The 23926-nt window shown below is 53.0% G+C and overlaps 1 protein-coding gene across 1 annotated transcript; it reads left to right on the top strand.

Annotated features, from left to right (window-relative positions):
* Positions 1-514: 514 nt before the first annotated feature.
* On the top strand, positions 515-3255 carry SOX11 (SRY-box transcription factor 11). Its single transcript, XM_024552427.4, has one exon. The coding sequence runs from the start codon at positions 588-590 to the stop codon at positions 1902-1904; it is 1317 nt and encodes a 438-aa protein (XP_024408195.2). The 5' UTR covers positions 515-587; the 3' UTR covers positions 1905-3255.
* The last annotated feature ends 20671 nt before the right edge of the window (positions 3256-23926 follow it).

Here is a 23926-nt window from a genome sequence, read left to right as displayed (position 1 = left end):
AGCATCCCGGGGAGAGGCGCATCTGTGCACACACGCGAATTTTTTAAAAATAACATATTTCTAGACAGGCCTCCAGCCCCCACCCCCCACCTTTGCAAAGCAACCGGGAGGGCGGAGGAGGAGGCGGGGCTGCAGAGTTAATAAAGAGAGGTGGGCGGAGCCGACCGCCAGCCATTGGCTGGCCTGGGGAGTGATGTCACCCATATGACACCCTGATAACTAGTTGGGAGAGACTCCTCAACTTTTTGCAGAAGGAGCGCGCGCGACTGGGAGTGCTCGCGGTTCCGGCGCTTGCGGCGGGAGCCACGAGCGGGAGAGAGGGTCCCGGGCTGCCTCGACCACCGCCTCCGCCGCCGCCTCTCCCCTCGCGGCCGCAGCCCCCCGCGCTGGCGGCCCTCGCTGCCGAAGCCGCCGCAGCCGCTGTGTGCAGCCTGGGAGGGGGGGCGGGGGGGGAGGGGGGCAGCCGCGGCCGCGGGGCGCCAAGGACTTTGCAACTTGCCCGGGAAGGTGGAGGGGCGAGAGGGGGAGGGGGACCTCTGCAGGAGACCGAACGGCCCAGGTTGGAGCGCCCAGCCCTGCAGCGGATCATGGTGCAGCAAGCGGAGAGCCTGGAAGCGGAGAGCAACCTGCCCCGGGAGGCGCTGGACACGGAGGAGGGCGAATTCATGGCTTGCAGCCCGGTGGCCCTGGACGAGAGCGACCCGGACTGGTGCAAGACGGCGTCAGGCCACATCAAGCGGCCCATGAACGCGTTCATGGTGTGGTCCAAGATCGAGCGCCGGAAGATCATGGAGCAGTCTCCCGACATGCACAACGCCGAGATCTCCAAGAGGCTGGGCAAGCGCTGGAAAATGCTGAAGGACAGCGAGAAGATCCCGTTCATCCGAGAGGCTGAGCGGCTGCGGCTAAAGCACATGGCCGACTACCCCGACTACAAGTATCGGCCCCGGAAAAAGCCCAAGATGGACCCCGCGGCCAAGCCCAGCGCCAGCCAGAGCCCGGAGAAGAGCGCAGCGGGCGGCGCGAGCGCGGGCGGTGCCAAGACCTCCAAGGGCTCCAGCAAGAAGTGCGGCAAGCTCAAGGCCCCTGCAGCCCCCGCCGCCGGTGGCGCCAAGGCTGGCGCGGGCAAGGCGGCACAGCCCGGGGACTTCGGCGGCGCTGGCGACGACTACGTGCTGGGCAGCCTGCGCGTAAGCGGCGCAGGCGGCGGCGGCGCGGCCAAGACAGTCAAGTGCGTGTTCCTGGACGAGGAAGACGACGAGGACGACGACGACGACGAGCTGCAGCTGCGGATCAAGCAGGAGGCGGACGAGGACGACGAGGAGCCGCCACACCCGCAGCTCCTGCAGCCTCCGGGGCATCAGGCATCGCAGCTCCTGAGACGCTACAACGTCGCCAAAGTGCCCGCCAGCCCCACGTTGAGCAGCGCTGCCGAGTCCCCCGAGGGCGCCAGCCTCTACGACGAGGTGCGGGCTGGCGCGACCTCGGGCACCGGGGGCGGCAGCCGCCTCTACTACAGCTTCAAGAACATCACCAAGCAGCACCCGCCGCCGCTGGCGCAGCCCGCGCTGTCGCCCGCTTCCTCGCGCTCCGTCTCCACCTCCTCGTCCAGCAGCAGCGGCAGCGGCAGCGGCAGTGGCGGCGAGGACGCCGACGACCTCATGTTCGACCTGAGCTTGAATTTCTCTCAAAGCGCTCACAGCGCCAGCGAGCAGCAGCTGGGGGGCGGCGCGGCAGCCGGAAACCTGTCCCTGTCCCTGGTGGATAAAGATTTGGATTCGTTCAGCGAGGGCAGCCTGGGCTCCCACTTCGAGTTCCCCGACTACTGCACGCCCGAGCTGAGCGAGATGATCGCGGGGGACTGGCTGGAGGCGAACTTCTCCGACCTGGTGTTCACGTATTGAGAGCGCACCCGGCTCCTCGCTCTTTCTCTCGGCGGGTGCAGAGCAGGGGTCCTTGAAGCCGTGCTGATAATGATGATGGTGTCGGTGGTGGTGGTGGTGGTGGTGGTGGTGGTGATGGTAGGGTGGAGGGGAGAGGAGATGCTGATGTTGATATGATGTCGTGACACAAAGAAATTGGAAAAGATGATGAAATTTTGGTGGAGTTTAAGTGAAATGAGTAGTTTTAAAAGATTTTTTTCCTGTCCTTTTTTTGTCCCCTCTCCCTTCCTTTATCGTGTCTCAAGGTAGTTGCATACCTAGTCTGGAGTTGTGATTTTTATCCCCCCCAAAAAATGTGTTTTCGTAATTACTATTTCTTTTTCCTGAAATTCGTGATTGCAACAAAGGCGGAGGGGGCGGGGCGGGGGAGGCGGAGGACCCGCTCCGGAAGGCGCGGTTTGAAGCTGGTCGGTCTTTGAAGTCTGGAAGACGTCTGCAGAGGAGCCTTTTGGCCGCACAACTGTTACTCTGGGGAGTTGGTTGGAGATTTTTTTTTTTTCTTAAGAGATCTTAAAGAACTGGTGATTTAAAAAAACAACAAAAAGGGACCATTGCAACTTTTTAATTTTATTTTATTTTATTTTTGGAGGGAGAAAACTGATGTCTTCTATGCATCCGATTCTTAACAAAACTGCAGGGAGCTTGAAAAAAATGCAGACTGTACAAACGCTTACAACAAAAAAAAAACTGTGAACTGACTTAAGATCAGAGTTTACTTTTCAGAACAAATTGTTTATGGTTTTACAAATGTGATTTCTACTTGCCAACTTTTTTTTTGTAACTTGTTCCCTTATACCTCCTTGATTGAATACCAGACAGCCTAGACCTCAGTACAAAAGGTATTGAAACATTTTTGATACATAACAGACCTCAGTCTTTTTTAAAAATTAATATATTTTCAGGCGTATTTTTGTACAGTGAAAAGGGAACATTCTTGCTGTGTTTTTCCAGTAAGACTTTCAGGCACTTCTTCCCTTTCGATTTCTTTTTTTTTTTTCCTCTATTTTTTAGCATGCGAGTATGTTGGTACGTTATGTCCTGGTTTAAAAAGGATTAAAATTTTAAAATAATCCTTGCATCTAAAGGCCTTGTGGTTTAAAGAAAAAAGCAAACTTTTTTTTTTGTACAGCTATAGTAGAGAATTGTTCAATATTTGTAGGTAAAGATTTATTGAAAATGGTGATATAGACCTCAGAGCTGTTACCTTAGTTTGAAGATTGTATATGTACTGTACTATAGTAGGACTTTATGTATCTCATACGCTGTGATATGTGGATGGGGCCCCAGATGGAAGGTTTAAAACTGGATTCTCGATTTTTAGCAAAAAAAAAAAAAGGCACATAGTTTAAAAAGTCTCATTTTGTGCAATATAATCTAAATAAAGTACAGACCGTCTGCATATTTTGTAGCAAATGGTGGCAAAGCAGACTCAGCGCACTGTCGACACCGTGGCCTGGAGTTGGGGTTTTTTGGGGTTTTTTGTGTTTTTTTTTGTGCTGGAAGTCTGTATCTTGACAATTTTAATAAATCAGCTGGAACTGATAGAAACTCGCATCCAGTAGTCTCTATGGAGGCCAAACTGGAGGCCCTGTTGGCGCAGCGCAGTTGGTGATGAGGCTGTTGTGTGCGCGGGCGGGAGTGGCGGAGAGATCCACGTTTAGAGGGTTAGGCTGAAAACGGCTCGGTTGGCAGGCCGATTTCTTTCTCCTCTTCCTTCCTTGGCTAGTTATTAAAACCTGGGAGGAGGATTCTCTCTGCCTTCCTCCCCTCCCCCCACCCACCCCAGTTCCTTTCTCACCTCTCCCACCCCACCCCCGCCTTCTCCCCAACCATCCTGGCGGGCGGGCGGGCTGCGCGGGGAAACGAGGGAGCTGCTGGGGAGCTGGCAGGGGAGGGACGGGCTCAGCGAGGACCCGGAGCCAGCACGCAAATGCCCTGCGCTCCAGGGGTGTGTGTGTGTTGTCCACGCTGGGCTGCTTGTCGCGGTGACAGGCGCCCTTGGACAGCGAGCGCGGGGGCGCTGGGATCCCCGCCGCCGCCCTCTTAGAGGGTGGAGGCAGCCGTTTTCCGTTTTGAATTTTTTTTTTGGATGCTGCATCTCCGCGAGTGCGCGGTGGTTGATACTGGTGGGAGCGTGGCCACAGTTCTTGACCTCGAATGATGACGGGATTAGGGGAAATGTCTGTGTCCTCACAGCCCCGCGCTGGGGGTTGGAGGAACGCTCCGTGCAGGCCTTGCCGCGGAGCCGAGGCTGCTGGCAGGCAGGAGGCTGGGGAAGGAGGGCGCGGCCTCTGAGATCCGGATCCGCGGCTTCCCGGGAATCCGTGCGAAATCAGCCGCCGGTAAGGGTGGGGAGCGAGGGACCAAGGGCGCCTGGGTGGCGGCCGGGGACCCAAGGGACAGAACCCCGCCGCCACAGGACCCAGCGCGTGTATCTCCATGACTGGCCACCGCGTGTTCCTCGGTTCATCCCACCTCCAGTGCTGGAGGTCCTCGGGGACACCCGCGCTGGTGCCTCGAGGCCCGTGGGGTGTGGAAGGCAGCCGGACCGCGGGGCGGGAGGAAGAAAGCAAACCCCTGGAGGCGGTCGCCGCGCACCCGGCACAATCTCCGCGCCCTGTGGCTCGCGTATGCCTGTGTTGCCCGCAAAATTGCCTCCGGGGGACGGTGGCTCGGTTCCTTGGCTGTTCCGTTCCTTCAACTGCCTCCTTGGAGCTCCGGCTCCGGCAGCCTCCCTGCTCGCTGGGGACCGTCTGCCTGGGCACCCTACCCTCTTATCCCTACTCACAATAACCCAGGATGGGCCTGCGCCTTGGAGCTCTCTCGGCAGGTCTCGACTCAGGCCCCCCTCCGTGCCTTCCACCCCTCTTTTCTGGGGGTCGTGCCGAGGGAGGCTTCGCGGAGGCCACGTATTGTCTGTATGGGGGAGATTGCAGTGGCTAATGGAAACTCGGTGCGAAATCGCCTCGCCCGTTTTTTTAAACCTACTGAAATGATTTACTAAGGTCTGGCCTCCATTTTCACTGAGATTGGGTGAGCCCAAATGGAAGCTCCCTCCGCTGCCAGGAATTGCTAGGCCCTTGCACCCTCTTGCCCGGCCCTCAGCATCTCCCCCCGCCCCCCATTTCCTTGGCCTCTCTAGTCCCCGCACTCCGAGCCACCCCTGCCCCCTGCCCGCCCGCTCCCGGCGAGCCTGCGCCCCACCCCCACCCGGGGATGCAAAGCCAGCAAGCTTTGGCTGCCATTGGACAGATGTCTGGCTTTTTCCCTTCGATGAACCATCACATTTCAGTGGTACCCTTGGGCAAAGAAAGGGCTGATGGTGTGCGCGAGGTTCTCAACATAGAACTGGGTTTCTGGAATTGTTTACCCCCCACCCCCCGTCGCGGTAATAGACTAATGTAGTGTTGGTCCGACATTATTTTGCCACGAACACTCGAACCAGCGGTTTACAATTGACGATTCTCCGTGCTGGCGGTTTTCTGTGGCGGGTCTCGCTGCGCTTCTAACACTTGGAAACAAACCCCTTTATGAGACTGAGTCTGTGTATTTGCAAATCTAAAAACTTTGCATGTATTTTGATGTTTTAATCATAGATGAATCTTGGACATTTTCTGTGGTGAGGTAGAAACTTTAAGTAAATTAGTTTCATGCCATAATTTGGCCTCAGAATGGGAAAAAAAATAGTTTTGATTTTTTTAAGCTATGTAGCCTAATTTCTTGATAGTAAAATAAGAGAAAAATAGACGGTCGGCGTTCTAAATTAAAAACCTGTTAGAACTCAGGACTGGCGCTTGAATGCGCTTTTAACAATATTTAAGGCTGTTTTGATGAATGCATTGTGAAAATCAGTCTTAATGAATTCTCTATTGAATGTCTAAAACACAGTTTAATACACAAGGTATTCTTGCCACTGGATAGTCTTCAATAAAAGTTTAATTGCATTTTTTTTTAGTCTCTTAAGTAAGTCTTATTTTTAACTAAGCATTAACAGAATATCTTAAAATGGACGTGTGGGGGTGGGGAGGGGCTGCGCGGCGGCAGCCCAGCCGGGGTCCCCTGCCGTTTATGACTAGTTCACTGATCGGAGGAGGGCGTTTGGGGAAGAGGTCCGCCTTCCAGAACTTGAACCAGCATTCTCTTATTAAGTCTTTAAACCGTGGAAATAGTCCTCCAGTTCTTACACTCGGGCGTGCATCCCTCTGATCAAAAACAATAATGCTACTAACGGCAGTGTGTAAACTGTGCTTGGCAATGCTTTGTAAGTTACGAATGACTACAGACAGGGCAAATTATTTGTAGGTTTTCTTTTAGCTGGAAACAAGTCAGCAGCATTTTGAGGGGGGGGGAGAGATTTCTTTTTTAATGTTAATCAAGGGGAAGTGATTGGGTTGTTTTTTTCATTGGTTTGTTTTTGCGAAAGTAAAAGACTTATTTTTCTCTTCTCTGGGGGTTGAAACCACAGACTTGTGATATTGGTGCCGTACAGGAAATTTACACGTTTTTTACTTCAGAATTTACATGACTTGCCCAAGGAATCTGAGAAATAAAGCAAATAAGTTGCTCTATTTTAAAGTAGTCATTCAATATAAATATATTATATCAGTCTTAACTTTTTTATTCTCTGATGTGATAATGATGTGTATATTCTTACTTTTTCTTCCAATGGGCCTATGTACCCTTGTACCTTCTGGAGAGAGGTTTTTCTTGGTCTCTCCCATTTGTAGACTCTTTATACTCTTTTACTGTGTGGTTCCCTGCCTTTAACGGATTTCTGAGGCAAATATATTTGTGCTTTTTTCTTATGTAGGACGACAGCAACAGCAGTTTACTGAGTTGCCAGTTTTATCAGCAGATAAGAAACTTTCTTTACCGCAGTTTCAGGGAAGATCTTTTCAGGATATTTCTCAGTTACTCTAAGGGCCAAATTTTATAAAGTTCCCAGGAGGAATGTCAGTTGCAAATACCTTTCGTGTAGCCTAGGCCTGGGCAGGAACCAACACCGAGCCTTAGCGTCTCAACACAGGAATTCCGCGTCCCCAAAGTTCCCACTGTCTCCATGGAGTGACTTGCTCACACTCTCAGCTCTGGCTTATTTTAATCATGGGCTCTTCTCGCTGTTCATCTCTCCCACCGGGTCTACCGTGTCCCCTTTTTATTTGATGCTCTGGCAAATTTGCTCTTTGATAACAGCTCAGCTTCCCCCCCCCTTCTATGGAGCCCACGGTTTCAGTCACAATAAAGATGAAACAAAATGTGTTAAACTCAGCTCTCTTCCATTGTACTTTGCTACTGGCTTTTTTTTTTTTTTTTCTCGTTGATGCTAACTTACGGTCATGCTCCGCCCCTGCCCTCCGGAGTTATTTTTTTAACACTACCTAGATCAATTAGCTGCCTAATTAGTTTTCTCTATTACATGTGGGTGCAGTGAGTTTATAAGAGAATTTCACAAACAAGTAGTTTTTTAGTGAACTTAAACAGAATTTTAAAGGAGACCTATTTTTATACTCAATAAAAGCACAAACGTGCAGAAAGTATAAAATGGCTTACAAAGGGAAACATAAGTTCATACTGTTCCGTGTATAAAAGTAATAATTTTATTGGGTAGAGATACTCTTCAAAGATTCCATACCTCTGCCAGTGCCCAGACGGGACTGTTTTTGATGACCTGGGGACCTCTGGTTGCCGGTAGCTGCGAGCAGATCACTTCTCTAGAGGGAACGAAGCCCTAAAAGCAACACGACAGGTTGCCACGGGGCTTCGCCGGAGCTTCTGCGTCAGCCTGGATGTGGCGGCAGAGGCTCTCTTCTCGTGGTTTTGATCAAACTTCTTTTTTGTAGTCAGTAGACTTGGGTTTTCTCCGCTGTGAAAGTGACAAAGCAATATGACAAAACGCTGGAAAATGTGTAAAAAAAGTTTCTGCTCCAGGGTCCTCGAAGCGACTGGAGCTTAGAGCCACTGTGCCCCATTTAGAGAAACGGCAGCTGGAAACGGTCACATACCCTGTAACGAGCTCTGATCAAACAGACCGACCAGGGGCCCTCTGACGCATCTTCTTCACCCAGCTTCCCTTCAAGCGCCTGCCTCCTTGCCCGCTGAGCGGCAGGGGGAGAGGGTCTCTGCCGCCCCCACCCGTCTCCCCCGTGCCGACTGTTTCTCTTGTACATATGTTGTGGGTTTGAGAGACTTGCATTTTTCCCTGACACCTTATTTTCGAATAGACTGTTTGGAAACGGAGGCCCCCGTCTTCCTGGGGCGGGGGGCGGGGGGGGGGACACCTCATGCTTAGGCCATCCTGCAGGGCCTCGTGACGGCCACCAGGACGGGACTGGCTGACGCCACCGTCACCAAGCCTGTGTTCCAAGGCTGCAGGAAGCTTCACGTTCGTAGCCACTCCAGGTCTAGGAGCAGGAAAGCCGAAACACTCTGGTTTAGAAGCTGAGTGGTTTGTTGGGGGGGGAACCTTTTTAGAGTTTGCATGGCAGCGCACGCCGGGGTCTGCGACACGGGGGGCGGCTCCCGGGCGTGCGCTGGGGGACGGAGTGTGATAGCTAGGCAAGTGCATGGCCAAGTTGCGTGTAATCGTAGACTGTTAGCATGCAGCGTTCAGTGTGTCGGACCCGTGTATGACATTGCTGTATCAAAGTTGTAAAATTAAGCATTATTTATTGAAAACTGTATTTTTTTGTAAAAACCTGATCACATAGAGAATATCAGTGGCTTGTGCTGGGCCTCCGTGGCCCCAGCCCCCTGACCCGCCCCCGCGGTATGCAGTGTTATTGCTCAGGGTTGAATCCGTCTACCCCAATGTCTCTCCGGCGAGAGTTTTTCACACAGGAATACGTTTGTTCAAAAGACTAATAAAATCGTGTGATCGATCTGCACGTGTGGTTTTTATGTGACTTTTTTCCAGTCTTGAACTTGGTAACCCCTGCCCGGTGGCTAGCACGGACAGGTGGCCAGGCTCGCCGAGGCCTGGGTGTCAGACAGGAGGGGAGCGGGCCCCTGGGGGGACGCTCTGGGCCGGGCGGCGGGCTGCTGACGGTGACAGTAGGCACGGAAATAACGTCTTGAGATCTTTAACTGGCCAGTCGAGCGAATGGAAGCCTAGACGACGTATAGGAAGGGAGGTGGACACGGTTTGTCAGAAACATTGGCAGTGGGAAATGAAGGAGAACTGTCAGGGCGGTCACTGCTGTGGAATTCAATGCCAGCAAACTCCATTTCTCTGTGTCTTTTTTTTTTTTTCCTATAAGCAATTTACAGTGTAAATGTATTTTGACATAGACATCATTCTGTATTGAGATTCTTGATATGAAATGCTTTTATGGACGCCTGTAAGTGATCCTTGGAATTAACAGATTTTTAAAAACGTGTTTACATGGTGAGTGTTTGTTGTATATTAAATTTGGTTTTGTAGAAACAGTTGTGTTGTATTGTAACCAGTGTCCAAGCGCACAGTGGACAGGACCGCTCGCTCCGGCTCTGAGTCCTACCAGGTTTCCCTCCCGCCCACGGAGCAGATTTCACACCATCGGCGGCAGCTCTGTCTGGCCATTCCATAGGATCGCCGTGGTTTAACTTCCTGAGTATTATAGGATGTCTTTCCCTGGGGTGGGGTTTCATTTGTCCTTGCATTTTGAGGGAAATGGGAAGCCGACCCTGTGTAAGGTTCAGTTAGTCGAAGTCCCTTGCAGTTGGCCCCGAGAATCCTGGCGTGTCTCCAGTGCCTCACTGGGACTCCTGTCCCTGCCTCTTCCACTACTTGGCTTTCAGTGATGTGGGTTTTAAAAGGTAGAAATTATTTTAATTCAAGAGTTCCATTTCCCAAAGAGACATCTCTGGCTCAAATGCCACTGGTGGGGTTTTTAAGAAAACATAAAATGTGAAGACTGACTTTGCCACACCCCCAGGAAATGGGATGAACTCGTGAGGTGGGTGCCCTGTCCCTTTGCCCTGTCCCTTGTGGCAGCTGGCCTGTGAAATGCTCCCAGTAAGAGGCTGGGCCGAAGGCGCTGACCCAAATGTGGGCGATCACATTGTCGGAAGAGAACGTTGGTTCTACCCGAAAGTAAATGTTTTCCTGACGTGAGCAGTGTGTTGACTTTGAAATGATGGAACCCTGGCTTTGTCACGGGTTGGGGCACGGTGACTTCATTACAAGCAGAGCTCCTCCGGGTGTTGTGAGAACGGGGAGTGGTGGGGGCCACAGCAGGACAGCTGTCACTTCACATTTTGACACCTGACATGACTGAGTGGCAGAGCTACAAATTTTGTCATCTGTGGTCCTGCAAAACTAGATCTAATCGTAATAGTGCATTAGTAAACCTCTCAAGAAAATAGGAGATTAAGAGTAACCCTTTAGATTTCTCTCTCTGTGAAATCATCACCCACGTGAATTAGCTTGAGTTTACATCCCATGGGTGCCAACCAGTTGCCCTCCATGACCCTTCTGTAGGGTCGTACATGCTCCCATTTCCACCCTGACCAATACCCACCTTCTGCCCAGTGCCCCCAACCAGGGCTGATGGGGCCAGGTGGCCGCCAACAGAGGGGTGGCAGGCTTGTTGGTAACTGGGAACTGGTTTGAGCTAACAATGGGGTTCCTCCTTGTCGGATATGGGTTGGGAAAGAGATGGGCCTAGTTCTCTGCAGGGTTTGAGGTGGGCGGTCCTGAGGGAATCAGGGCTGGAGTGGCCATTACACTGAAATAAGGCATCAAAAGGAAAAGGAAAACCTGGAAGACACGGGAGCGGAGAGATGAGGGAGACTAGTATGGCTCCCGAAAGGCGGAGTCCTGTGTGTCTGGGGACCCGAGGTCCTTGGTGGCTTTCTGGCCCCAGTTCTGTGGGCTTTGTTCCAGTAAAGCAGTGGCCACTAGCAGCCTACCCAACTTATTCGGCTGTTCTTCTTTACTAAAAAATCTTGGTTGGGTTCAGATGGCACTATGACCAGCCATAAAATGACCTTCCTCTGCAGACAGAGGGGACCGGTGCCAAGGTTCTGATCAAGGAGGTGTTAGGGAGAGTTTTCCTGTGAGACCCCCAGGAAAGCATTTCAACAGGGAAGCATGTGGAACAGGTACGTCTGTTGGTGAGTTTGCCCCTTCCTTCCATCTGGGATATGGACGTGATGGCTGGAGCCCCGGGGTTGAGCAGGAAGCCAAGGAAAGGAATCCGGAATCCTCACTGAATTCATCGCCACCCACCACCGACGTTTGGTAAGTCACCAACACTTAGATTTTCTTGTAAATGTGGCCAAAGCAAACCACCTTCAATCCCCATTTTCTTGGGGTTACTTGAGTGGGCCGTGTTTCTTTTATTCCAATGAGTAAAACTAAAAACAGTTTAAATTGCCAGAGAGCTGTGTCAAATGTTGGAAAACAGATGGCGAGAGTTTAACAAAACTCACAAAAGTTGAAAGACAGTTAAAAAAAGATCATAGAAGTGTTCAGACTTTTCCCAGTCACGATTGGGATTGGACTTACCCATTTGAAGTTGAGCGTTATTTTTAAGACATATGTCAAAGGCATGTTTGTGGACAGAATGACATTGTAGAGCTTTTCAGTCGTCTCCCTGTGTCCTGTCTCAAGCGGGTCACGACCGCTTTGCCAACAACCATCTCTTCACACCTGAGTTACTACCTGGGTAGGCCCCGTCTCTCTGCACTCAGACATGGCGTTTCCAAGTGCAGAGGTCCTCCCATACTGCTTACCCCTCTTTTGTCCCTATTAGCTGGCATTTTGGCTTTCTAACTCAGAATGCGCACCAAGCTTAGAGGAGTGAACAGTGACCCTACAGGAACAGACATCAGGGAGGAGAAGATTAACAAGCAGGCTATAAAAAGCCAACAAGAAGCTCGAAAGTCCAGGATTCTTTGTGTGAGGACCCACAGCCCCCTGAAGTGATTTGTTTCTGAGTGCATCACTGTGCTTCGTCACCTTGCAAAGGTTGGTGTTTATAAAGGTGGCACTGAGTCATCCGGCAAAGCCTGCTTTGGGTTCGTTACGGCCCGTTGGAGACGCCAAGCAGCTATGAGATCTTTCCTGAAATATTTCTACTCAGTGTAATTTGAAATCAAAACTGGAAGTTCTGGAAGACTCACTTTGCCCAAGCTCTTTGACTTGCGAATGTTTGCTGAATAAAAGTTTTTGGTCCAAGAGCTAGCAGGAGATAGTACGAGAAACAGTCTTTGCCTCGGGGGAGCCTGGAAGCCAGAGACGAACCGGAACCTTGCATTGGACCTCCTGGAGAGGGCTGGACAGACCAGCCACCATCACGCAACTCAGATGTCCGCGTCTGTGAGACCCAGGAAGGTGAGTGAAGGCAGCTGAAACTGGCCACACAACCAACTGAAAGAAGTTTGGGACACGCCACGAAGGAACTTGCTTGATGGTAGAGCAGAAGAGGCTTTCCTGAGTCAGTGTAGCCGGAAGCCAGTGGGGGAGACCCGAGGGTGAAGCCTGCAGGGTTGACCAGATGACCCATCACCTTGGCAGAGCAGACTGTGACCTGGATGTTGTGGCCGGTGACCTTGATATGAGAGAGCAGCTGACCGAGGGGGGCTGACCATGGAGAGTGAGGCAGCAGGAGGATGAATACAAAGTGAGAGAGAAGAAAGAAATTCCGTGTTTGATTAAGGGAAAGAAAGGAGAGTTGGGGAAAAGAAGTCGCCGAGTCCGTAAATCCGATTTTTCGCCTGGTTGGTGTGACATTAATGGGAATGGATGAGTAGGGGCAGGGGCTGTTCAGGAGAGACCGTGGACACTCTTTTTCTGACATTTAATATTTTAGTTATTGGAAAAGACATCTGGAGAGAAGTGACCTTGAAGTAAGAGCTGTCCAGGGACCATCCTGTGGGCTGGGCCTGTGTGTTCGCAGAGAGTCATTTCTCCCTCGTTTTGTCCCAGGTGACAGTCCCCTTTAGGGAGAGCCCGCGGTGGCGGGGGCCATGTGTGCTCCTCGGAGCCCAGGCTCCGGTCTAGCAGCCTGGCGTCCAGTCCTGCGCGCTGCCGTCTGGGCCTGGCCTGCGGATGTGAAGGCCCTGGGCCCTGTGCTCCCGGAAACACCGCTGGCGGCACCTTAGGACGCTGCAGAGCGGAAGGGGCACTGTGCCCGGCCGCAAATCCGCACGCTGCACTTGGATGTCGTCCTCTGAAGAAAACAGGAAGTTTCTGTCGCTCTTTCAGTTGACCAACTTCTTTGAGAAAACATACACGTCACGGCGTTGATACAGGTCCCACACCGCCGCATGAAACATGGATCTGCCGCCCACACAGACGTCGGGCCACACAGTAGAGAGCACAGACTTCTGGGCCCACGTCCCCACATACCGATTCGGCATGTTGGGGGGGAGACCTGGAATCTGCCTTTTCAATCACTGTGTCTGATTCTGAGGCTATGTGCTGAAATGCACGGCCCTAAATCACTGAGAGAATCACGCAAAACGAACGTCGTTTGCCAAGTAGCAGAGCCCAGGACTGAGTCGTGAGGCCGTGTTAACAACCGCAGCCTGGCCTCGCTGTGCTGTCACGGCCACGCCTCCTCGGGGAGCCTGTTGAGAGTTGTGCTGAATGTTGCAGCGTGTGGAGTGTGGAGTGTCGGTCACACACGGGTGCCAGGAGACTCTTACCTTCAGGGTTTCGCCGTCAGCCCAGAGAGGAGGCGTCTGCCTCCCACCCCACACACTGACAGCAGTGGCTGAGGTGAGCGCTGTTTGCCTGGGAGTGGCTGTGTGAGTCCTGGAGGCCACCTGGGAGGACACAGGGAGTTGGAAAGCATGAAGGGGACCCAGGACTGCAAGCTGTTTGCTCTGCCTGGGGTCACAGCATAGGGGGCACAGCAGGGGCAGACTAGAGTCCAGGGCGTGCGTGCAGGTGGGATTCTTGGGTTTGTTCCGACACGTGTGTTTTCCGTTGGATTTCTGGTTTTGAAACCTCGCCGTGCCTCCCCACTCTCTCTGTGCTTCTCGCCCGCCCACCCCCACGGTCAGACCAGAGATCCACGCGTCACGGACGCAGCCCGGGAGTCGATGTGAGCCCAAGGATATTAAAGCCGCGCCTTGATTTTCTCATTGCTCCCTCACCGAGTGGGTTTGCTGCGGGGGTAGAGAGGGAGGTCGAGGAAATAAAGAAAAGAGGGAAAGCGATGGGCTGGGAACCAGGAGAAATTCTGGGTATTTAAGAGCCCCGGCACCGACAGCGTCTCAACGGAAGAGTGGCGTGTGGTGCGGACCTGAGCCACGCCTCGGACACCGGAGGGCACGGCTGTGACAGTGGCAAAAGTTTCAAACAATGGCCAAGTGCGGGGTCCCTTGAGCTTTGTGTGTTTGGGTTTTACGCACCTGTAAACTAAGGATCGTCGTCCTTCCTTCTGTCGCTCGACCAATGTTTGCAAGGCTTTCGGAGACCCTCGGACTTCAATGAACCGGCGCTAAAACTGGTCCGGACGGACGGGAGCCCTGGAGCTGGGTCCTAAAAGGGAGGGACACAGTGGACACAACCGGCGTGGGACGTGTGATTGGTTATCTGCTCCAGCCTACAAACTGTGACAGAAGACGGAGGTGTTCTGCCAGAGATAACAAGGCGCAAAACAAGAAGGACGCTTCCCACCTCGCTGCAGGGAGCCGGGAAAGCACCACCGGCCCAGTGCGATGTCCGGGGAGTTACTACCCCCCAAAGAAGACCTCCCACTGCCGATGGCGGGCTTCTCAGGACCGGGATGTCAACATGGACACGTGAAGGAGTCAGGAAGAGCCAGAGGAGGTGGCATTGGGCGTCAGAACGATTTGTCGTGCCAATGAGGTGTCGCAGATGATGTCGGAAGACAGTCCGATGACGAACGTGCCCCTGGCTCAGGGCGGTGGGTCTTCTGGTTTCCTTACGGCCTTCAGCCACATTACGGAGAGCAATCTGCTTTACTTGAAGTCCACCGAGCCTCGTTCAAAAGCACCCTCACTGAAACATCCAGAATAGTGTTTGGCAAAGTATCGGAACACCGCGGCCCAGCCACGCTGGCGAACAAAATGACCCATCGGAGACGGTAAGAGCGGAGGCTGAAGGACAAGGATGGGAAAGGGCCCTAGAAGGTGAGACTGGGGCCGTCTGCTTCTCGGAGTGCTCAGTGCTCTGGGAATATTTCCGAATATTCGGGGCCACGCTGTGACAACCCAGGTAACAGACTGTATAATGTTCGGCCTTTGGCAAAGCCCAAACTCTGCCAGGGCTTTCGGGGCCTCTGTTACCCGGTTTCAAACCATTCCCCCAGCTCCGTCTGCTTGCACTCACCTTGCACACGGAATTTCCTGCTCCTTTTGGCCCTTTTCTGCATTTCTTCGAGGCCCCCGAGCAGTGGGTGGACGGGAACCTGGGCTGGGAACGTGAGTGCTGACCACGACAGATGCTGCTGGGGAGGGGACACTATTCCACCAAGAGCCATAGCTCTGCCGTCCCCACTGCCATCAATGAGCAGGGTCCTTACCCTCCCCATTTTGCAGATGAGAACTCAATACTTTGCCCAAGTTCTCACAGCCAGTAAGTGGCAGGCCTGGGGCTGGACCCCGCAGGCTGGAGACTCAGTATGTGGCACTGTCCCCAGTTTCCCACGGACCTGGACGAGAAGTCTCCCTCTGACTCCACAGCATGAGAGCTGGACCAGCTGAGGTTCTGAATGCCGCTTTGTCCAAGAAGCACCCCCGGTGGGCGCCGTCATTACATCCCAGCCACCCTCCCCTGCACGAGGTCATTTGGATCCCGCCCCCTTTCCACACATCATTAGTGCCAGGAAATGGCTTCTCCTGAGCGTTATCGATAATAACACCATCCGCTTACAGATCAGCGGAGGCAGGCAGGTGGTCTGACTCAGGCTGAGGAGGAGAGACTCGCTTGCCCCTTCTGGATGGTAACACGGAAAGTTCTGGCACCTGGGCTGGCCATCAGGGGGGAATGCAAGGCCGAAGCCAAAGCCGATGAGACAAGCACAAACCAGAGAGATCAAATGCATGCTGATGATTTTAGGCCTCAAGGACAAAGACCCTGGAGGCACCTAACCTCTGATGTCTCAGGTCAGTCTAGGTGTCGTGGCTCTTGGCTCCGACAGTTTGGGTTGGGTTTGCATTCCAATAGCGAGAGATTTCCAATAGACCCTCTCCCAATCGCTCAATCAGGGGGATCTCTTTTATTCTTTTTCAGAGAGCATTGCTAACCAACTCATCACTAATTCAAGGTCACCGTATATCTTACCGTGTATGGTGACATCTTCTCCTGGCTGTTTCATATCACACGTGTGCCTTGTTGCTTCCTCTGGGTGGTAAAATGGGATGCTGAGTTGTCCGGGGATCTGTAGCTGTAGGTCCCTCGCAGGCGCTGTGGCCGTGCAGTTGGGGACCGCATAGCATAACCACGCTGTCTCTGCCCAGACAAACCTGGGGTAGCAGTTAAAGAGGAACGGGGTGGCCGTGGCTTTGCTGCGCGCCGGCTCAGAGTTCAGATAGTCCCAGCTGTCCCGGCGTCCCGGTTCATGGTGGGTGACAGGGCTAAAGTCCAGAGTCCAGAGCAAACCCGAAGAAACTGGCCTCCGCTGGGACAGAGGAAGGCCCGCCCTCCCCAATCCTATCCGGCCCCAGGAGAACGAACAGGCGCCGGACTGTTGGGTTTGCTCACCACCGACCTCGTGAGCTGGCGCGCCCCTCGCCCCCTGCCCTGGGACAGCAGAGCTCCTGGTTCTTGGGCCTTTAACTCGGGACCGACACCAGCGGCCTCCCTGGCTCTCAGGGCTTCAGACTCGGAATGAATTAAACTGCTGGCTTCCCTGGTTCTCCAGACAGCAGCTCGGGGCATTGTCGATGCCCCTAACTGCGTGTGTCAACCCCCATATTAAATCACCATCTATCTGTCTGTCTACCGATCTATCTGTCCACCCATGTAAGTGTCGGTCTGTCTATTTGTCTGTGCACGGATGTACTGATTTTTTATCTGTCACCTACCTACCTACGTATCTGTCTGTGTCTACCTATGTATCTGCACGCACACGCGTGTGTCTGTGGTCCATCTGTTATCTGTCTGCCCGTCTGTCCATCTGTCTAATTGGTTCTGTCTCTCCGCAGAGCCCTGGCTCAGACCCCATTCTTATTTCCAAGGCTTAAATGACTTTACTCCCACTTCCAACTAACTCCATTATTGAAAACTCCAAACGAGGTAAAACACATGACTTAAAGAGAAGTATCAATTACCAGGAAAGATGTTTAGGTGTTTTGGGGGGGTTTTTTTAGTAGCTTAAACTTGCTTTTTTTTCCCTGAGAAGTAAGACTTCCAACAGGCTAAGAAAAGAGCACAGTTATACCTCTATTTTGGTGATGAATGGTGATTCCATTAGCTTTGGGTTTTTTTGTTTTTGTTGGTTATTTTTCTTTGTAATAATCTTTAAGGTGAAGGATACCATGTAATGACTCATTATATTTAATACATTTTTCTAGTTACTATTTTTAAAACAAAACATGTAAAAATCACATATTTTTCAGAAATCATCCCTTTAATTTCTTAGATGGAGAAATATTAACATATTAGCATAGCCATAAATTTGCTGCGCCATAGAAAATTAGTGTTGAGTACGTCGTGTAGGTAAATAGCAAAGAATATATGATAGTTTATAACAGAAAAATAAAAATATTTATAATTGCCCACATAATTCTGTTGGACTTTCTCCGATTATTCCACAAAAAGTCATAAGAAATAGCGGTCAGTACGCACTGAATAATGGCCTGATGTTGAATGTGACTCCTGCTACTTTTGAAATAGTTGGCTTTCCCATTAGCAACATTCAAAAAACGTTAACAAAATATTTACTAGCTATTACTTTTCTTGACCCATTAGTGGAGTCCGCTAATGGACTCAGAGCTCCCTAAATGGAAAGTTATACATTCCTTTGGCTTCTAAGCCGGCAGCCCTCGTGGCCGGTGTGTCTGTGACGTTTTCTCACCTATAAGCTCACCGCTCTCCAGGTGGCATTGGGTACTGAACCCTGCCCACTGCCAGGGAGCCCACACCCTAGGCGGCTGGACTCTCAGGTGCCACAGTAGAAATCGAGTCTAGTTAAGACATAGAGAAGAAATATATTCTTCTCTATGTCTTAATATATATTCATAGAATCTTCCAGAAAGCAGCAGAACCTCGTTTGGAAACAGAGAGAAACAAGGAAGCCTGGTGGCAGCCAGCACCATGCCCAAAACCCGGCCACAGAAGCCGGCCATTGGGCCATTGAGCTGCTTTGGGGACACAGCAGCTTCCACAGCTTGCACTTCTGTGTCAGCCCTATGGGACACTGCCACTGTCCCCACAGCTGGGACTTCCCCAGAAACACCACGTCACTGCCACCAAGGGGATTTCTCTGCATTTCTGATTCCAGGTTCAGTATGGGCACATCCGACGGGCTGGGAACTGTGTCCTGGTCTTTGTTCAGCTTCGGCCCTGAGAGGCAGCAACACTTACCAGGTAGGGAACTTCCTGAAGGTGCGGGGTGGGGGGAGGGAGTTGATGCTGGGAGGGAGAAAAGAGGCGAGAAGAAAACAGGGAAAGGCTGTGCGCATCAGGAAGCTCTCTCCAAAACGTCTCCGCTTACATTTCAACTACTCAGCAGGGACGTCGTCACCAGCTGACGTCTCTGGGAACTTCACTCCCGGGCAAGTCCTTGTGCCAAACGTGCCCGTCGGGGAAGGGGGTGTTTGCACACACACACAGCTATACACACAAACCAAACCCCTGTGCCGAGACTGGGAACTACACTCAGTGAGTTTTGTCCTTTCCTTGAGGCTGAATGAGAAGACACGTGACCAACATTATTCTAGATGAAATCTTTTAAAGGTACCTTTGAGGTAAAAAAGGTTGGAGTCAGCACCCTGCTTGTTCAGACACTCAGAGGGCTTCCTGCCGTCCCCTAGGCAGCACAGCGTAAGCACCGGGACTCACGCCCACGTGTCCTCTCAGCGCACCCTCGGCTCTCATCCCGCCTCCTGCTGGAAGTGTGCAGAGACGCATTTGTTACCAGCGGGAGTTCGCTTCAGTCATGGGAGCCGCCCCCGCCCCCCACTGCGTCTTTTCCATGTACTCACCCTCCTGACCGAGGCCATTTCTGGTTCCCAAGAGGGCTGCCCACAGCCCGCTCTGTCTTAATCACTGGATAAAGCAGCCCTCTGGGTTGGGTTAAGATTCAGTCTAAAATCAGAGCATAATGTCAGGGAATAAAAAGCAAAAGAAAATGGAAGAGAAGAGAGGGAGGGAGGGAGGGGAAGGGAAAGAGGGAAGGAAGGAAGGAATGGAGGGAGGGAGGGAGAAAGGAAGGAAGAGATCACCCCTGACCCTAACTTCTCAGTGGCTAAAACAACCAGGGTAAGTCTCGCTAGAACCCCCCACCATGGCATGGGCCTCCACCTCCCATCCCCTCCAGGACGCCGGCCCCACCTGAGGCGGCACTGGTCACCCAGCAGAAATCACACGCCGGTCATTGGCTGAAATCATTCCCGTGGCCCCGCACAGCCACAGTGGGCCAGGAGGCGCGCCTGTTTCCTGAAAAGCACCTGTTGAGTGTGTCAGGTGAGAACGTTGTGTTACAGCTCGCAGCACCGGGTGCTGCAAGCAGGTCAGGTGACCCGGGCCGTTTGTCTTCCTGCAAGCCTTATCATTTTCTTTGCTTCCCATGACCGAACACAATTTCTCTCTCCGGCCTCTGTTTTGCTGAGTGGCAGAAACTTACTATTAGACAACAGGGTCACTTTAGCCAAACAGATGCTTATTTCGTTCAAGGTTTTGTATAAGTGGCAGTGAAGGACTAGCTTCCAGAGCAAAGGAGCGATGTGCTCAGTCACCTCCGTCCGAGTGCACGGGCATTTCTGTCCTCTACGTGGGACGTGGCGGCCCCAGCACTGTGCTGTCAGGGCGCCCTCGTCTGGGTCTAGTCTTCCAGGTTGTGCCTGGTCCCTGCCACATGGCCATGGGAGACTGTTGGCTTCTCCCATGGATAAACTGGGGGCGCTCCCCTGTACCCAGTGCCCTTTCTCCATGACCCTCACACCTGCTGGGGGGCAGGGCAGGAACTTTGCTCCTGGCTGCCTTTCAGCCTGGTGATAGGGTCCAGGGTGGGGGATTGAGCGGGGGGTGGGTGGCTCAGGTCTTGGGCAGTGGTCCCGCCTGAATTGAGAAGGAATTCATACAGATCTGGACTTTATGCGAAAAGCCACGGAATCACACATTTCTTTGTCATATTCCCTTATGACAGCTGTCGTCTGAAGACGCTGAAAGTTAATATGTAATTTGCATGGAGAGGACGGCGAGGTCAGAGGCCTTGTACCGCTGTGCCGATTAGCGTGTTGCATCGCACCAAAACACACGTGTAGACGTACCCAAGGGAATGCGTAGCCATGACAGATCCTCCCAGTGTGACAACAGCCACCTCTTGGATTTCCCCAAACCTGAGATCAAGTCACCACTCAGCCACTTACCTGTCGCTTAGGATGAGACATGTTGATTGGCACGTACCCGGAGTGTTGTGTGAGGATATGCCCTGGATGCCTGTCCCAGGCTGGCTGTGCTCTAGGCTGCTTCGTTCCCCATCACGATGCTCTGCTGTGACTGTAATGGGGGAATTTCTGTCTCAGGGGTTAGTAAACCAAGGGGCAGAATGGCTGAGTTATCACCTGGAGCAACGTCAGCTGGTGCGACGTCCCTGCGGTCGGTCTGGTGGAAGCCCTCGCTGTCCCCTGTGTGCTCTCGTGGGCCCACACAGCCGCTCATTGAACACACAGGAAGGTCCCCAAGCATGAGCAGAGCCCAGCGTCTTAACAACGGAATGGGGAGCGGTTTGCTCTGGCGAGGGGAGGGGTGGTGTCTGCGGGTAGGAGTGCTGGCTTTAGGGGCAGCCAGGCCTGCGTGTGACCTCCCTGGGCACTGCAGGTCTCATGCCAACTCCCTCCCTGTCCTGCTCCGAGGGCCCTGGGGGGTCCTGCAGGGACAGCCCAGCCCTGGGCACTTCCTGCTGACCTGGCAGCCACCGCAGCCACTGCCCTTTGCAGGGAGTGTCAGCCCGCGGACTTTGTCCCCATAAAGCCACACTTATCACTCCCTTGTGTCTTTGTGTTTATACAACCGCATCCACTGATGGCTGGGGTCGTGTCCCCTCTGTTTAAACTGCTTTTGGGAGGCGGCGGCCCTGTCTCGTTAATCCCAGGGACCTAGCACCTCGCTCAGGCCTGTTGGGGGCTAGTGCTCAGCAAATGTTTGTGGCTGGATTAACGTATCTCTCCTCTGTCAAGCCCCTTCACGCCGTTGACCCACACTGGGGATGGCACCAGCTGATTGTGAACAAGTGGTGCCGTCTGCCCAGCGAGCCCGGAGAAAGGATGGATTGGGTGCGTGCCTGCGGAGGTGGAGAGGCAGGGGTCTGCTCCCGTCCGACCCAGGGCTCACTCTGGTCCCCAGCCTTTCGTCAAGCCCCTTGGGGGATCGTGGTGCGGGGACTGAGCGGCCAGGCTGTGGGTGTAGAAAGAAAATTGGGGTCTGTGTACCTGGCTCTTGGGCAGGTTTCTTAGCTCCCCTCTGCCTCAGTTTCCTCACCTGTGAGAGGGTCCTCCTGCAGACGGAAGCTGGTGAGGAATGCAGGGCCAGCCCTGGCCCTGGGCCTGGGCCTGGTCTCCTCCCTACTCTGCCCCCAGGACTTACAAGGCCCTCGAACAAGACAGTGCAGGTGAGCGCGAGTCCAAAAGGCAAAGGTGGCAGCGAGTGTGTGTGAGAAGGGGCTTCCTGTGTGGGTCCCGCATGCGGGTTCGTCCCTGGTCCTGCAGCGAGGGGCCAGGGCCCGGGTGCGTCGTTTCCACGGGAACAGAGTAGAGGGAGGAAGTGATCCACCTGTTTGACAGAAACTGACAAGAGTATTGCAGGGTTCAGGGGGGAAATCAGTTGTTGGTCAAGTTTGCCACCCCACTACTCTGACAATGTCTTTTGTGCTGAAAACGTGTTTTTTTTAAGTCTTACCGATGACTTTTGCCCAGGAGTCTCCAACCCTTTCATTTTCCTCCGCGTGCCCCAAAGTTCCACGTCGGTCACATGAACAATTAAGTCAGGAAGTGCAGGGGTGTACGGCGAGAATACGGGGGGCAGAGCATGTCCAAGCAGCCAAGCTGCCGGGGAAGTGCGGGGTGACCCAGTCGGCTGCAGCAAGCGGCAGGAGGGGTGGGGGTGAACGTCTCTGGGCAAGTTGCTAGCACCCCCGGGAGATTCCTGCTCCAGTGTCTCCAAAGGTGGAGAAAGCAGTTTCCCCTGATGGCTCAGCTGCCCTTCTCTCTCTTCTCTCCGCAGGGACCATGATTGGAGAGGGGCCCCCTGAGAGCAGTAAAAGGGCTATAGAGGGGGCAGGGACCTCAGGGAAGGGAGAGAAAAAGTGACTTCTCTGAACCTAAGGTGTGGGATCCAGCAGGCTGGGCTCAGAGCCTCAGGCGCCTGGCAAGCCGGGTGCCATCCAGCATGGCACGCATTCCACAACTGGACCCTGGGTGGGAGGCCTTTAAGTCACCCCGGCCCCCACCCCCCAGAGGCCCTTGGGACTTTGTCATGGTTTTGGGGAGGAGGAGGAAGCCTGCATAAGAGAGCGGAGGGCAGGAGGCTCTGGACCGATTAGCATATTACAGGTCTCTTCCCAGGGCGTTGAAATGTCACCGAGGTGGCTGTAAATTGCATCTCTGTGTTTTTATGGCAAATAAGAAGCAAAGGGGAGACTCTGGCCATAGAGAAGATCAGCGCTAAACCCCGACTCTGAGACCCTGGCAAAGCAGTGTAAGCCTTCTCTCTCTTCCTCCGCTTGTTATTCCGCTCTCGCAGTGGGGGTAATGACAGGGTGTCTCGAGATTCCAATAAAAGGGTGTATGCTAATTTTTTCTAAACCTTTAACTACTGTAAACAAAGAATATGTTATTCCTTATAGCTAAAGAGCCCATATAATTTGCATTGCTTTGTTCTCATTGTAGAAGTGAGGCAAATTTAGAAAGCATGAAAAGCATAAAAAAATTAAAGTAGCGTGTAGTTCCACAATCCTGAGTTAGCCATTGAGACTACATCGTTTACCTCCCTACAGTGTCTGATGAACTTGATGTTGGATCAGGTGCACCGTCTGCCATTACCTTAAATTCAGTTGCCTTAAGAATTTACTGTGTGCCAACGGCTGTCCTAAGCTTGTCACAGAGTAAGTCATTCAGTACGGCAGCCGATGACAGAGGTAAGGCCGTTGTCACCTGCAGCTTCACATGAGTCCGCGGAGGCCTGGAGAGTAAGGAGCTCAGCAAAGGTGACTTAGCCAGTGGGTGACACAGCAGAGATTGAAAACGAGGCATCGGGAAACCAGGGCGTGTGCCGGCCACCAGCCCACATGGCCTCGTCATCCCGAGGAGGGCTCTTATGGAAGGGACGTGGCACGTTTGCCTGTGAATCACTGTCCACGTCCTAACTGCGCTCACTGTCCAGGCGGGGCACCGAGCGTTTTACACACACACGACATTGTGTGTCGGGACGGCCGGGCTCCGTGACGGTGTGTTGGGCCGTGTTCAAGTTCCCTGCGGTGTCTCGTCTAGAAGGACTCAGCACCCACTCACAGGGCTCCCCACTCACCAGGCGAAGCCTCGCGTGGGGTCGATTCCCGTCCCTGGCCCCTTACCTGCAGCCACTCCTCTAAACTCTCGGTGTACACGGCCCACTCTGCCCAGTCACAACTCAGCATTCATTCTTCGTGTTGTTCAGGTAATGCATGCATGTCGTTTCACGAGGTAGCAGAGCCGAGCTGGGGTACAGTTGTCCCCACCTTGCTCTGCGGCCCGTCTGTGCGGAGCTGCGTCCCAGCTGGGCCCTGAGTGGATCGGGTCGTCCCTACGTCTCCGTGACTCCAGACGAGCTCCTCTTCCCCTGGCCCTGCCCGGTCCAGGAGAACGGGTCGGCCGACCTCAGAACTGTC

Source organism: Desmodus rotundus, chromosome 5 (assembly GCF_022682495.2).
Source record: "Desmodus rotundus isolate HL8 chromosome 5, HLdesRot8A.1, whole genome shotgun sequence".
Lineage (NCBI taxonomy): Eukaryota > Metazoa > Chordata > Mammalia > Chiroptera > Phyllostomidae > Desmodus > Desmodus rotundus.
Note: the sequence above shows the minus strand (reverse complement) of the source record. Positions and strands in the feature narration are given on the sequence as shown.

Excerpts from the sequence above, each read along its gene's own strand:
- SOX11 (XM_024552427.4), top strand. The coding sequence starts at position 588 with ATGGTGCAGCAAGCGGAGAGCCTGGAAGCGGAGAGCAACCTGCCCCGG.